The following is a 14,390-nucleotide window of genomic DNA, read 5'->3' as shown; positions in this document are numbered from 1 at the left end:
GGTATCTATAAATAAAACGTCCGGTCCCTTTAGTAGAGGGCTGATAATGCCACTTCTGTCCCCAAATCCTTTATCCTAATCCCCAGCAGCTTCAAAGGTTTTTGCTTTCTTAAATGTTAAGGCAGTAACTAAGCTGTTGGGAATTTTTGTGTGTTTCAGTATTAATACCTCTCACTTTCCCAGTGGTTTGTAAGGCAACATTTTCCAATGGTCCAAAGTGAAGTGCAGGATGAGGACAGGACAGTTTGAGAAGTAGCTATCAGTCCTCCACAGAAAATAAAGAGGGTAGGAGGTCACCTTACTGACCAGCAGACAAAAAGCCCCATCCTATAAGTCATCACTCCTGTTAGCCCTTATTTGTGAGTGATTCCTACTGACTACCCCCCACTCTTTGCTATGTACAGCCCCCCCTGGTCCAGCCCTCGTGATGGCACTCAATTCAAAAGACATCCAGGTGAAAAGTCCTTAAAAGCACCTATTAAAAATTCACAACAAACCCTATTTTCTTTCATTTCCTAATCTAGAAAGTTAGGACTAAGTGTAACAGAAACCCTTCCTATTACTCTGAACCACTGCTCTAGCTCTTATTTTGTTTCTAAATAGCTTTCCTGGCCTTACTATGCCATTAGTGTTCAGCACCAAAGGTTTAACAACCTTAAGACAGTTGTAACTGAAAAATGCTTTTAGAGACCTCATTACTATTTTGAAAACATTTAATTGCAAATTACAAGAGTGGTACCAAGCAAGCCCAAAGGGTAACACCACCTGCCACTGGAAGTGCAGAGCTAACTACAAAACAGGGGCAAAGTGGAGCTCGTGATTATAGAAAGAAAAGATCAAAAGCTCATCTGAGGCAGAAGTGTCCCTCCCAAAATGCAGGCGTGTTCCCAGAGATGTTGGGCAAGGAAAGGCACTTCGGGGCTCTCCTGGAGAGCAGCCTGATCAGAACTTGTACAAACGACACGAGGCAAAATGTAAAGTGTGCTGTGGGTCCAACCTCCCCAGACCGACCCCGCGAGGCACTGTGACCACAGGGACAGCCGCTCCTGCTCCAAACCAGGAGCAAGAAGGCCACAGAAGATGCTTTCCCAACTGGTGAAGATGCCCGTCCCAAAGCGGCCAACAGATGGCAGCAGCAGGAAGCCCACGGCAGAGCCAGCCGCACCACACACCCACCACCGACCAGCCAACAGAGCTTCTGCTCCCTCTCTGCACTAACTCCGGATCCAGCTGCAGTCCTCGTTATCTGCATTGCTTACAGGTGCGTCCTTTCATACAGCAACTGAGAACTGGTGGTGCTTGGTGGAGTTCTCTTAGCACTGTCTGGAAAAAGAAAAAGTGGCGTGCAATTGTTTTTGATTTAGAAAAATATTAAATGGCTTTGAGGGGTCACTGCTTTAGTACCAAAAGTAAAGTGCACTGCAACTTGAGGCTGCTGCTACAGAGCTGAGAAATGCCACTGAAACCTTCCAAGTAGCATCGTAAAAAAAAGGAAACCCACCACTACAGACTAAAGTTAAGGCAGTGCAAGTTGTCTCCTCCCAGGTAGTTTACCACAACAGCTGTCTGCCTCAAGCTTTAATTATTGCTTTGTCTCCTCTGTACTGAAGTCCTTTGCCACCAGGAAAACACTGCTGACAGAACTGGCAGACTGAGTGTCATCCAATGCAGGACCCACACGAGCACTGCACGCTCTGCAGCGTCACACGAAGGCTTGCTCTGATCTCCTGAAGGACTGCACAGTCTGGTGAAGAACTTAAAAAGCTCAAACTCTCGCTCCTGAAGCAGAACATGTTTGCAGCAGTGATGGCATACAGTTTGTGGAAGCTTGCAATGGTGCAAAAAGAACAAATCCTTAGTAACAGCCAGAGTATGTAACAAAACTTCGTCCTGAAGTCTTCTCCAAGAGGTGATAGCCCACAAGTTTCCTTTAATAAAAAAGTAACTCCTTTTTTTAAAAAAAAAAGTTCATTTATGGGTAAAAACTCAAGGTACAAAAAGAGAATTCCACGGCTCAGAAGCTGTCCCAGGTAAAGGTTAATTATTTTCCTGCTTTCATGTAGGATGGTATTGCTCCTCGGGCTGTCAGGCCCTCAAAACGCTTGTAGGTGTAGTTGATGAAAACCCAATCCTTGTTCTTGTAGTCAGTCTCTGGGTGGTTGCTTGTTGCCACTGATAAGACAAAAGAAAAGCAAATTGTCCTTTGGGAAGTGCAGTGTTTTTCCCCCAACACACAGACAAAACACTGCAGGTAGGAGGAGAGGATGCTTCTAAAGAGACAGAGATCGAAGCATTTCATTTCATTCTTCACTCCCAATCAACAACAGCAGTGCTGTGTTTTTTAAGCACGTGGAACAGATCATTTCTGTGCAGAATCAAAGCATTTACCTGTTGGCTTAAGGATATCAGATTCTGGAAATTCATCAAAGTTTGAGGTATCATCAATGCTTTTAATTTCTATTGAAATTGCAGCAGGTCTCTCCCTGCCAAGAAGAACAGACTGAGCATTAAGATTTCAAAGGCAGGAGAAAACAGGATTCAGACACTTCCCATTTCTTAACAGATTCAAAGACTGAAGGCACCTAGTCCTTAGCAAGCTTTACAGCCCAGAATACTCTCTCCCACACCTAGGCTTGAGAAACACCAGCCAAGCTGCTCGGTTCTGCTCAGCAGGACTAGCAGCTAGCTCTTCTGTAAAGCATCTTACCTTATATGCTCCCAATCAACCCCTTCAAAGAATGGATTACTCTTTATTTCCTCCACACCAGATGCACCAATTCTGTGCTCCCATTCACAGCAAAATCTGGGATGAAAGGAAGAATGAAAATGAAGGAAAAAAAATGAAAATGAAAGCATTCCATCCAGAAATGGAATGGCTTTCCTAACTGATACCACCACGGTTTCCCAACGTATAAATGGAGAAGGCTGAAGACTCCCATTTCAAAACCAACACATGAAGTTATGCTTAGCAATGTCACATCAAATGCTGCAGTTAAGATGCAGAAGTCTTTCACAACAGGAGAACCTATCCTTCCTATGCCAGGAAAAGCAGGGAGCAAGAGAACATATAAAACCTGAAAGGCACACGTTGGGATTTCTGTCCTGAAAATGGGTAAGTGATTGAAAATATCAGGCATTTACATCAAGGTGAGTCAGCACGTGTTGGGATGATGCACGCTCCAGCACAGAACGTGTCACTCTTGCTACGTTCAGCAGCTAGCTCTGGCAAAAAGATGCAGTCACTTCCAAACAAAACAGGAAGTACAAACATTCCCACTTTGCCAGAGCAGCACTTCCATGGGAAAACAGTGCAGTGCTTTTTAAGCACAGTGCACTCAGTGCTCCAGTGAGAGCTCTGAAAGACAAATGTATTTGATGAGGGAGTTCAGCATTTGATACATGGGCATAACAAACTATGCAGCAGTCATAACCACGAGGGCTTCTTCCCCAGGTGAAGCTGGCTATGGAGGCTACATAGTACATTCTGCAAGACAAAGTACTGTACCAAGTGGCAAACCATGTAACTGGCACCTTAAAATAAGGTCCTTGGCTTTATCAGATATTGGGACTTCTGGAGGAAACGTGAGGGTCTCTTTCCAATTCATTACTTTCTTGTAAGTCTCTTGAGGAGTCTCAGAACAGAAAGGTGGATAACCTGAGGGAAAAAAAAAAACACATCTTGTATAAAGCAAAAATAATTATTTTATTACAAGAGTCTACACTGTACCAGAACAGATCTTAGAACCCATGCAAGGAGGAGCTGCTTTGAGAGCCAGACCCCGAGCATGCAGACACAGCTGATGTCCTGCACCACGACCCCCAGGCACACAAAGCAGTGCCTGCTTCTTACCAATCAGCATCTCGTACATGATGACCCCCAGGGACCACCAGTCACACAGCTTGTTGTAGCCTGTCTGCATGAAAACTTCAGGAGCAATGTAATCCGGAGTCCCCACAGTAGAAAAAGCCTGAAATGGATATCAGGAATTACACATCCTTTGAGAAAACTTCCTGATCTGGAACTGGAGCAACAATGGTGATTTCAAAGGAGAGACCAGACTGGCTTGACTCCCACACTCATCAGCACAGACGTGGATCAATGCCCACAAATGTGTGCTATTGGAGAGCAACAGCTCAAAAGAGAACATCCCCAAAGAGGTGAATTATTGCACTCACCAACTGCCGTCTGTTCCTCTTCCACGTCTCTGCTTTCCTTTTGGAATTCATGTTCTGGAAAGCTGAAGGGGATTGGAATATGATTGAGTCCTGCTGATGGCCCGACAGTTTTTACTCCAGTATTATGACACCACTTAAGGTCTCCTTTCCAGCACCACGAGGACCAGGGCCCAGCTGCTGGGCCTCCCTGAGAGGTTCCTGCCATCCCCACCTGCACACCACTGTCCCCTGTGGACAAAGCTGACCACCAAGTTACAGGAGGATGCACACCTGAATGCAGCACACACACGGTAAGCCACGTGGGCCACGAAGCAGTCAGCCTGCCTCAGGAAGTGATCCAATCCTCAAGGAGACCACGTGCACACTTACTAATCTGAGATACAGCCAGCATCTACAAGTTGCACTGAGCTCTCATCTGTTTTACTGCGCACACTGAGAAAGGCTACAGCAGCATCTACCTGAAATACAAGCTTCTGGAAATGAAGATGTATGTTAAAGCAGCTGGCACTGTTTTTATAAAGACATTTTGCAGAAATTCAACACCACATTTCAAGATACTACATTGCTCATTAAACCCAAACTGCAGCATTCTGATTTCACACTGAAATGTACCACTGGGCACTGAGAACAGATACAGATACCACTCAGAAACAAATCACTTACTGAAGTCACTGGGAAGGCTATGGTTCAGGTTTCTGTAGAACTCTGTCCTATGGGCTTTCTTCAGTCCAGTGCACAGACCAAAATCTGAGAGCTTCACGTGGCCCTAGAAACAAAAACGCCCGGAGTACAATGATGGTGGGAGATTTACCATGGCAAGTGAAGCTCTACACTTCTTCCAGTCTCTGTTGTGGTAAGGAACAGATGTGCTCTTTTTTATTTTAAAATAAGACTGGATGTGTACACAGAACTGAGCTATTGATGCTTTCATCACAACTCTCCAGGGAAAGCCAATTTTCTAGCAGCAATTTAGATCAAGGACCTCAGCTCCTGCAGGATCCTGTCTGCTTCAGAGCGAGAGCAGATGTCTCCAGAGGGAACTGTGGTCCCCACACTGAGCAGTGACTGCTGGACTGGAAAAGTACCTTGGATCCACCCCAGTGCATAACACCACCACGCTCACTGCGTGTGATTATTTTTTTCTGTACCTAAAACATAAATCCTTCTCCAAGTCCTGAGTTACTCTGTGTCTGCACGTGGACATACTGAATTACAGCCCTAATTCCAGCAGTATGCTATTAGCTCACTGGGAGCAGAATATAACTGACTGTTGGCACACTTCTCCAAACGAGCTAACTCTTAAGCCACCTTGTAGCAGGTAACTGGGCAGCAAGACAAGCAAGCTTTCTGCACAACGCCTGCAGTAACCACCTAGAAGCAAACAGACAACCCAACAAGCCTTCAGAAAGGCATCCTGATTCTGAGGGAGATCATATCTGTACTTTCAGTCTCGCTAACAGAACAGTTAGATGCTTCACACTTGATATCATCGTCTGCCCAATAGCTGGCAAGGGTGAACATAACAGATGTGAGACAGAAAGGAAACATCTTTGACCAAGAGGGAAGAACTGAAACTGTGTATTTCAAATTGCAGCTGAAATAACCAAGAATAGCTGAACAGTCACAAGACAGCACCCAAGTGAGGGATGAATACAACAGAGGATGGATTGATTGGCTTTCCCTCCCCACAACAACATGGTAAAGGCCAGGCTATGGAAGAAGCAGTACTCCTGCTACCAAGCAGTTAGTGCACACCTTGCTGTCCAGAAGAAGGTTGTCTGGTTTGATATCTCGATGGATGAAGCCCAGCTGATGAATGGAATCAATGGCGAGCACGGTCTCAGCTATGTAGAACTGTGTCTCTTCTTCTGTTAGCGTGTCTTTCTTCATCAAGAGCGTCATCATATCACCTAGAAGCAACCCCCAAAAACAGCAAAGGTAAAAAACCAAACCCCAGTCCCAGATCACGTTTGTAATTAAGAGATTCAGAAACCCTCAAAGGGAAGGAGAGCAGCCTGCTGAGTTCATGCAGTTACCTCCAGGCAGGAACTCCATGATAAGATAGAGGTTCAGCTTATCCTGGAAGCTATAGAACATCTTCACAACCCACAAGCTGTCTGCCTCCACGAGGATGTCCCGCTCAGCACGGATGTGGCCAACCTGGATGCATACAGGCATTTCATTAATTACAAGCCCGTGCTTTATTAATGCTTTGATACTGCAGGAAATTCCAGTATTACATTGATACAGCTCTGTATTTTCTGGAGTGTTCTTCCTCAGTCTGGGAAATCCCATCAAGCACCAACTCCATGTCAGCATTCAGCAGGAGGATGTGAAAGACCCCTTCGTATTCAAAAAAGCTTCTAGTGGAAAGCTTTCAGGAACTTCTGCCTTTGGACGTTTGGACCTGAACACCACTGACACATTAACATCCACGGAGGAGGGCAAGAGAGCACTAACCCCATTGTTTTAAACAAGAATACAAGCAAAATAAATGAAAAACACCCCCCCAAAAACAAGATCCCATCCAGAAAGGGACACTACATTTACATTTTAATATTTCAAGCCTCAAAGGATTTGGGTTGCCTTCAGGTCAGAAGGATACACATGATTAAGGATAGTATTAAAGGCACTTATCTTAGAACTACTTTGGTAACGGACCTCTCCAGAACACAAAGTATTATCAGGAGAAAATTCAGAAGGAGAAGGCATCTTAAATCTGTGTGGCTTGAGCACCAGCTCTTCTCTAAGCAGTCAGCTTGTCCTTCAGGACAGGGCTCCTTCCAACAGCCTGAGAGCACAGCAGCCATTTGGCTTTTGTGCAAGTGCTCAGAAATGGAACCCAGTTCCTGATTTTACAACCACGTGCACACAGTCATCACAGTGCTGAGCAAGAGACAAACCGCTTCCGACAACCTTCACATTTCCCCCATACAAACTGGGGAAGAAAAAGCCACACTGCTGCTTGAGCTAGTAACCCTAAACTACAGATGCCCTCTACACACACATCACGATTACCTCCCAAAGCCCCCACAGCACACACGTGGCACTGCTAGTTAAGGTCCCTATTCACCTGCTCTTTCTCCAGCATGTCAGCTTTGCGCAGTATCTTCATGGCATAAACGTGCCCCGTGTCTTTCTTCTGGACAAGCCTCACCTAGGAAGCACGTACAGCACCGAGTCAGACACAGCACTGCCACCACTCCTCCCCACACACCTCAGGTGCTCAGCTCCCATTTCATTAAGTTGCACCCAACCACACAAACCCACAGCATTACATACTGTGTGGTAACAGCAAGTCATCTCTTGGAATTAACAGAACTTAAATCGCTTTAACAGAGTTTACGCTTGTGTAAATTACACGAGCCTTCAGCAAGCAGCAGTGGCACGTGAAAACATGTTTCCTGCACCCACCTCTCCAAATGCTCCTCTGCCTATTACTTTTAAAGACTCAAAGTCTTCCAGGCCAAGCCTTGTTCTCTTCAGGCGAAGAAACTCCGTTTCCTTCTGCGCGTGCGCTGATCTCCTGATTCTTTTCTAGAGTTCAGGGAGAAGAAAACTCAGCTCTGCAGTTGTGCTCCACAGAAGTCACAACAACTCCACACAAACATGCTAGATGGCCATCTGAGCAAGAATCACTCCCACGACTTAACCACTCAAATGATTTTCCAGAATTAATTACCTCCTCATCTTTTAAGCCTTCTTCTTCCATCATTTGTTCGAGTTTCTTTTGTCTGAAAGAAAGAAACATTGGAAGAATAAGAAGCTGAATTCTTGAACGTTTTCTCTTAACCATGTGCACGTACCCAGCACGCAGCTCTGGTCTCTGCCTGCCTGGAAAGGAGTAACAGATGTGTTGGATATATAACAGAATCAGATCTGAGATAATTTTGAGGAACCGACTGCTGCTGCTTTACCATTCTTCAGCAATTTATGTCTCTACTTCTGGTAATCCAAACCTGCCTGAGTTTCAGACATCTGATTAAGGCATACATTTCACTGCACGGGAACACAAAGTCTCACTTCTTCCAGGGACACCTCTGTGGATCTGCACTGCAGTTTCTCTGCACCTCATATGCATCAATGCCAAATGTCACTCTCTATTTCCTAATACTGCCAACATTTGAGAAAAGGAAACATACCAGAATGTATTTTCCCACCTAAGAAAAACCAAATAGTAATCGGGAGCAAAGAAGGAAGCAAGATTTCATGGAGGAGAATGTGCTCAGGGAACACGTGCTGTGATTAGCTATGGGAACTCCTTCCCAATACCGAGCACAGTCACAGCTGGCTGAACTGGGGTTGTGGCTCTGGGGCTTTTCTTTGGTTTCTTTTCTCCTGCCCTGTGCATATTCCTTTGGTGCAACACAAGTGTGCTGAATTCCTGACTTTGTGCAAGTCATTCGTGGCAAGATCCTCTTCCGGAGCCCTGTGCCACCGCGCAGCTGCTGCGATGCGATAATGTTTTGGGCTATCACTTCCACCATCACACACACTTCTACTGCTTCACCCTCACTGAAGTGCCCAGACATCTCATTTCACACTGAAAAAAAAAAGAAGGCTGCTGCTGCAATGCCCAGAAATAAGGAGCTCAGCACAACGGAGCAATGCTGAAATCCCCCTAAGCATCCTCAGCAGGTCCCACCTTCAGCTCTGCACATCCACACGTCCATCAGTTGTGGAAAGAGAAGCAAACACAGCTTCTGAAGGGCACGAGGCTTTTTCAGAATTTTAAGTTAACCCCCCCCCCAAAAAAAAGCCCTCATTGAGGCTTTGGGAGCAGACAACAGCACCCATAACAAAAAGTGAGGAATTAAATCGGGTATTTTCTGTTTGGATTAGACCTCAATCTCTCTTTAGGGTGAAGCTCAGGAGAAAACTGATGCACAAGACAGTATTTCTGAACTGCTTCCTCACTTGTGCAGTTCCTGTAGTTACCAAGCAATCCTCTTGGATCGAGCCGGGTTTTTGGCAGCGAGTCTGCAGGGAAACAAACACTGAACCTCTCTGAAAACTGATTACAGACTGCACACTACGCTGGGAGCACGTCAGACATCCCTGTGCTACAACTTGAGGGTACCCAGCAAATTAGAGGCTTCCGGCCAAAGGAAAACAAAAATAACACTTGTCAGTGAAGTGACTTGGTATTATTTCAGCCAACCAGCTCGAGGGCAGCAATAGGTGACAGTGGTGATGGGATGGCAGCACAGCCCCAGCCTCACGACCCTCCCTGCAAAGAAACCACTGAGAGATGCGGGCTGTCTGCCTCCTGACCCAAGCTCATCTTCCTCAGCCCCAGAACCTGATGCAGCTGTGTGTGCCCACGGCAGGGAGCAGGATGAGCTCTGAAGGTCCCCTTCCAACTCCACGATCCCACTATAAGGCACTTTATCTCTCGGAGCTCAGTTAGGCCCTACCCCCCCGTGCTGTTACCTCATCTCCCGCTCTTCGTGCTGTGCAATGAGATTGCTGTAGAAGTTTTCCAGCGTCACCTTCGTCATCGTCACCCGCTCCTTGGTGTGGTTGCTCATGGAGGAGCACGGCGTCGGGCCCGTCATTGCCATGGCTGTGAGGACGGGAGGAAACAGGTGACAGGAGTGGCAGATGACCTTCAAAGCAGAGAGATGGTCAGGGGGGAGCTGCTGAACCGCAGGGAGCAGAGGGGACGGTAAGGAGACGCGAACGGCACAGCTGCCCGAGCTCAGATTGAGCAGGGGAAAGTCTTACAAAATAAAGGTAAAGCCAGGCTTCCTGTTTTGCACATTTCTGACCTGAGAATAAGAGGGAAGGAAACTTAAGAAACGCCGTGCCCCACAAACCACAATTTCAGGCAGTGCTGAAAGCACTCATTTTTCCCAACCAGTGCTCTCTGAGTGCTGCACCGCTACATCTGATCCAGGAGCTCCTGTCCCCTCCCAGGGACGGCTCCAGCACTGCCAACACCGCAGCAGTGATGCTCCCCCAACTGCCAAAAGCCAACAGAGCAACCGAGGAAGGAGAAGGACACCAAGAGCTCCATTTACACCGAAATCCCCCCAGACCCAAAGCGCTGAACACGCACAGCCCCTCTCCCAGCGCTCCCAGTCGGGGCAGCGCGGGTCACCTGCCGGTGTCACTCCGCTTTCCGAATCGCCCCAGAACTCAGAGGCGAGAAACGCAACCTCAGGACCTCAGCCCCGCGGGTGGGGGGCTCGGGTTGGACCGTACGGAGCGGTCTTTGTGCCAAACCCCCCTCCCCCCTCCACGGTTTCGCTTCCCATTGAACAGAGCGGGAGTGATTCAAGAGCTGCAGGTAGGAGGAGGGAGGGCGAAAATAAAGGAGGAGAAAGGAGAACCACCGCCAGGTGCTCCCGCATAGCGGAGCGAACAAAGCGGCCCCGCCCGACCCGAGGAGCGGCCCCCACCCCGCAGAGGGGCACGGAAGCGCCGGCGCTTACCGGAGCCCCCCCTCGGGAAGGGGGCGGAGAGGAACGGACCGCAGCGGTGTGATCACAGCGGAGGGAAACGGCGGGCGGGCGGGGGCTGGGAGCGAGGCCGAGCGGAGGGTGCACCCCTCGGGAACCGGCGGAACCCCCGCCCCGCACCCACGGAGCCCCGCACGGGCCGAGCGCCCTAAGTGCCGTGGCCGCACCGCGCATGCGCCGCCATTCTCCTCCCCGCCTCGCCCCCGTCGCCCGAGGGGCGGGGTTATACGCGGCCCCGCCCTCTCTGAGGCGGCGCATGCGCGCTGCTACACGGGGTGATTGGGGGGGGGGGGGAGTTAGGGTTAGGAGCGGGAGGTTAGGGTTAGGGGAGGTTAGGGTTAGGAGGGGGGGCGTTAGGGTTAGTTACACGGAGGTGTACGCTGTGTCACCGTGCAGCGATTATAGGGGCGAGATGTGAGCGGGGGCACCGAGGGCGCGGTGATGACCTCCGCTCCATCTGCAGAGATCAGCAGACGATCATTTTATTTGCGTTTCTACATATTCCTATCACAACTGACAGATTGCATCTGTGAAAGATTGACTTTGCAGTTCAATGAGACGTTGCTTTGCTTAGACAGACCTGGTCAGTTTGAAGGTGAACGACAGACCCACGAGCGGTGTGTTTCTGTTTGAGGAAGCACGGCTGGCTCCGTGAGGTTGGTTTTCTGCTCAGAAAAGGTGCTGCACTGTGGGAGCTCATGGGAACACAGAGGAGGTGGAAATTCTTGAGAGCTAAGGCTCGAATGTGGGATCTGGGGGGTGATTCTCATCTTTTTCACCAGCAGAAGGTTAATGTGCAATGCTTAGGCTGGGAGGGGTGGATCTGCTGCCTCTGGCATTGCAAAAGCTTGCTCCACTGAAGGAAAGCCACAGCCCTGTGAGGTCCTGCTAACAGACAGGGAGGGCCTTGCCACGAGGGGCAAGCCTGCTCAAATCCCTGCGTCTCACAATCATAATGCTCAGCCTGCCTGCTAGGAGACAACCCAGCTCCTTAAAAGACTCTGTGTTCAACACTTACAAATAGGAAATGGAACAAATAGTCGCTGTTCTTCTTCACAGTTCACCTCTGTGTAAGCTTTCCTTAAAGCATCGTGTATCTAAAGCAGTGCACAGGCAGCTGGGTGGGGGCTAGTGGGAAACGTTCTGAGGCTGGTTGCTGGGATTTCTCTTTCTGCCAAACTCTTTGATTTGAAGGAGATCAGAAATGTCTTGTGGGTTCCAGTTACCCTCTGGCGTCTTTGGATTCTGCAGCAAAAACTGCTTCTTCAGTGTGGGGAAGCCTTGCCCATCTCCCATCAGTTCCAGGAGCTGCTTCATCAGGTTTGAAGTCTCATCTCTGCTGATGCTGTTGTAGAGATCTGAGGGATCTCTGCTCTTCTGCGAATCCCATATGGCATTTGAAAGGGAAATATCCCTGCTGCTGGCTGTGTGCACACTACCCAGGGCATTGTGGAGCCACATCAGGCGCTTCAGTCCTTGAAATGCCCTCCCCTTGTCATGCATGAGCTGGTGCTCGGTCACTGCTCTTTTACTGCAACAGCAAAAAGAGTTCAGTTAGCAAACAAGCACAGCTGGTTCTACATTCCTATTTCAAAATCACTGATTTGCATCCATCAATCTGACTTTCTTCTCAACGCTCAGGAAGGAGTGCTGTTCTACATGGGACACGGGGGACAGCCCTGGTGCTGTGCTCAAGGACAGGCTGGGTGTGCTGCTGCCCAGAGCCAGCCTGACCCACGCAGAGCCCGCTCAGACAGTGCCAAGCAGCCAGGCAGCCAGCTCCTGAAGGTGGGAATTGGACCCTTAGTAATAAAACCTTTCCCATGGGCAATACAAGTGCTCTTGCTGACATCCAAATCGACCATTGCACACAAGCCATTGCTGCTATGGCTTCTGCTGCAGATTTGGATCCAAGTGGGAACCTAATTATGGAATTTTAGTATGTGCCATTTCCATGACTTGCTTTGAACATCTTTCCATGCTTTGCTACACTGTTCTCAAAAGCATCAGCAGAAGGGTACTGCATATAGTATAATCTCTGCATCTGATATGATCTGTATTGTGTAAAAGGCAATACAATGCATACAATTTTCTTCCACTATGCCTGGAGCAAATGACAGCAGTGAAGAATACAGCTTCTTAAATCAAAGGCAAGCAGTCTGCTTAAGATATTAAGTAAAGGAATAATATTGCTTACTTGTCAGTGTCTCGACATGTTGCAAAACAGGCCAGAAAAATGATTGCCAAAAACATAACCATCTGCAGAGATCTCTGGGGCAGGAACATTTTTCTCTCTTCTTGAAATCAGATCAGCAGGACAAGAAGCTGACGGTATGACCAGAAGTCTTTCCTTCTCTTCACCTGACAAAATGGATTTCAGCCTTCAAGCACTAGTACAAGTGGAGCAGCACACTGATACATCACCCAGAACCTCCCAGAACATCAGACGTGTGGACTTGTATACCAGTAAAAGATGAGTAGATTTCCTGGTAAATGTATGCATTTCTTTGTTGAGAATCCTAAATCTCCTTTCCCTCTCAATATACTGCTTCCTACTCTTGTGCATTTGCAGGCACAGATTATTTCATTCGGAATTGGCAAGAGATCTTCCTGATAAAAACCAAGCAGAAATTTAACAAAACGATCAGGATTGCTGCTTAAAACATCTGTCACAAAATTCAGAAAGAGCTTAAGACAGGACCATGCAAATCAAGTTAAAATGTGGACACAGCCCTGGGGATTTGCACCTGAATAATACAGCCCTTTCTGTGAGCAGTATGAGGGTCGTTACTGCCATCCAAATCAGCCATTGCTCATGAGGATCAGATTAGAGTGATGGTGTGTATTTTTTTTCGGTAAGGAAGTGGAGTTCTGGCTTAAGAGAAGCAACTGGAAAGTGCACAAAGATTACTCTCATCTAAGAGAATTACTTTCTGAGTGATTTCCTTGGACGATATGTTCAAATTAAACTAGGCATGAAAGAAGAACACATACTGTTTCCAATGAAAAATACCTGTATTAAATACCCATGTGTACACAGAGATGAATACATAGATAAAACATGCTTACATCTTGCATGGTATCACAGCCTACGCAGTGTGGATCTGCTCACACACAACGCTATGCTCACATACTGTGATCAACAGAAAATTGTGTAATAACTAAAAAGCATCTCTGAGTCACGAGGGTAACATCATCTACTCACTGGTGGTCTTGGAGAGCTGCACCTCCTTGCTGGTCTCTCGTGATGTTCCAGTTGCAATGACAGCAATGAAGTGCCTTTCAGCTGCTTTTATACCTGCCCAGGAAGCACAGCAACAATGATCACTACAGCACCTTGTGACTAAGACCTCTCCTCTCGTGTCACTGAAATGTGGGCACTCACTATCTCCAATCACAATAAATCTCAGATTCTACAATGTTCAGCTGTGACTAAGGAGGAGATCATGAGTTTGTGGGAAGTACATTATTCTTTTGCTGTCTCCTCTGTTTTGTTGTTTGTTGGTTTGGGGGTTTTTGAGACCTTAATTCTGACGCAGTGTTACTGTGCCCCAAGATGATGGAAGAGGGATATTCACTGTTGATCAAGAAAAAAGGTCTCTGGTGTGCTTTGCTGTGCTCTTGGACTCGTGAATAGGACACAAATGCTGCATGGGTGGAATCTAAACAGCACTGTAAGTCTGTAGTGCAAGTCAGCACGGTGCGACAGGGCAGTTAGTTGCAGTAAATCTGGGGACTTTGTATTTACAA

The 14,390-nt window shown here is 47.5% G+C and overlaps 2 protein-coding genes and 1 long non-coding RNA gene across 3 annotated transcripts; all 3 read right to left on the bottom strand.

Annotated features, from left to right (window-relative positions):
- Nucleotides 1–1,490: 1,490 nt before the first annotated feature.
- STK38 (serine/threonine kinase 38) lies at nucleotides 1,491–9,742 on the bottom strand. Its single transcript, XM_065740504.1, has 13 exons — nucleotides 9,610–9,742; nucleotides 7,859–7,910; nucleotides 7,591–7,713; nucleotides 7,250–7,333; nucleotides 6,213–6,336; nucleotides 5,932–6,086; nucleotides 4,840–4,942; nucleotides 4,177–4,238; nucleotides 3,851–3,968; nucleotides 3,532–3,655; nucleotides 2,708–2,803; nucleotides 2,389–2,483; nucleotides 1,491–2,172 (listed from the first exon to the last, which is right to left on the bottom strand). The coding sequence occupies exons 1-13, from the start codon at nucleotides 9,738–9,740 to the stop codon at nucleotides 2,042–2,044; spliced, it is 1,398 nt and encodes a 465-aa protein (XP_065596576.1). The 5' UTR covers nucleotides 9,741–9,742; the 3' UTR covers nucleotides 1,491–2,041.
- Nucleotides 8,200–8,664, bottom strand: LOC136051176 (uncharacterized). The gene is made up of 2 exons (XR_010622452.1): nucleotides 8,436–8,664; nucleotides 8,200–8,246 (listed from the first exon to the last, which is right to left on the bottom strand). It is a non-coding gene; the product is annotated as an uncharacterized LOC136051176 (long non-coding RNA).
- Nucleotides 9,743–11,768: 2,026 nt separating the features above from the next.
- LOC136050970 (parathyroid hormone 4-like) lies at nucleotides 11,769–12,926 on the bottom strand. Its single transcript, XM_065740165.1, has 2 exons — nucleotides 12,838–12,926; nucleotides 11,769–12,171 (listed from the first exon to the last, which is right to left on the bottom strand). Exons 1-2 carry the CDS (start codon nucleotides 12,924–12,926, stop codon nucleotides 11,769–11,771), a joined length of 492 nt encoding a protein of 163 aa, XP_065596237.1.
- Nucleotides 12,927–14,390: the final 1,464 nt, after the last annotated feature.

The sequence above is a fragment of the Cyrtonyx montezumae genome, unplaced genomic scaffold (assembly GCF_038088225.1).
Source record: "Cyrtonyx montezumae isolate F1298 unplaced genomic scaffold, pur_monq_1.0 scaffold_26, whole genome shotgun sequence".
Lineage (NCBI taxonomy): Eukaryota > Metazoa > Chordata > Aves > Galliformes > Odontophoridae > Cyrtonyx > Cyrtonyx montezumae.
This window is presented reverse-complemented; position numbering and strand designations above follow the sequence as displayed.

What these genes read in the sequence shown, in the direction of transcription:
- STK38 (XM_065740504.1), bottom strand. Translation starts at nt 9,740, where the DNA reads ATGGCAATGACGGGCCCGACGCCGTGCTCCTCCATGAGCAACCACACC. An exon ending in ACATGCTGGAGAAAGAGCAG is followed by an intron (nt 6,337 to 7,249) that starts GTGAATAGGGAC and finishes GTATGCATCCAG; the next exon opens with GTTGGCCACATCCGTGCTGA. An exon ending in TAGCCTTCCCAGTGACTTCA is followed by an intron (nt 4,239 to 4,839) that starts GTAAGTGATTTG and finishes AATCCCCTTCAG; the next exon opens with CTTTCCAGAACATGAATTCC.
- LOC136050970 (XM_065740165.1), bottom strand. Translation starts at nt 12,926, where the DNA reads ATGTTCCTGCCCCAGAGATCTCTGCAGATGGTTATGTTTTTGGCAATC. An exon ending in ACATGTCGAGACACTGACAA is followed by an intron (nt 12,172 to 12,837) that starts GTAAGCAATATT and finishes TTGCTGTTGCAG; the next exon opens with TAAAAGAGCAGTGACCGAGC.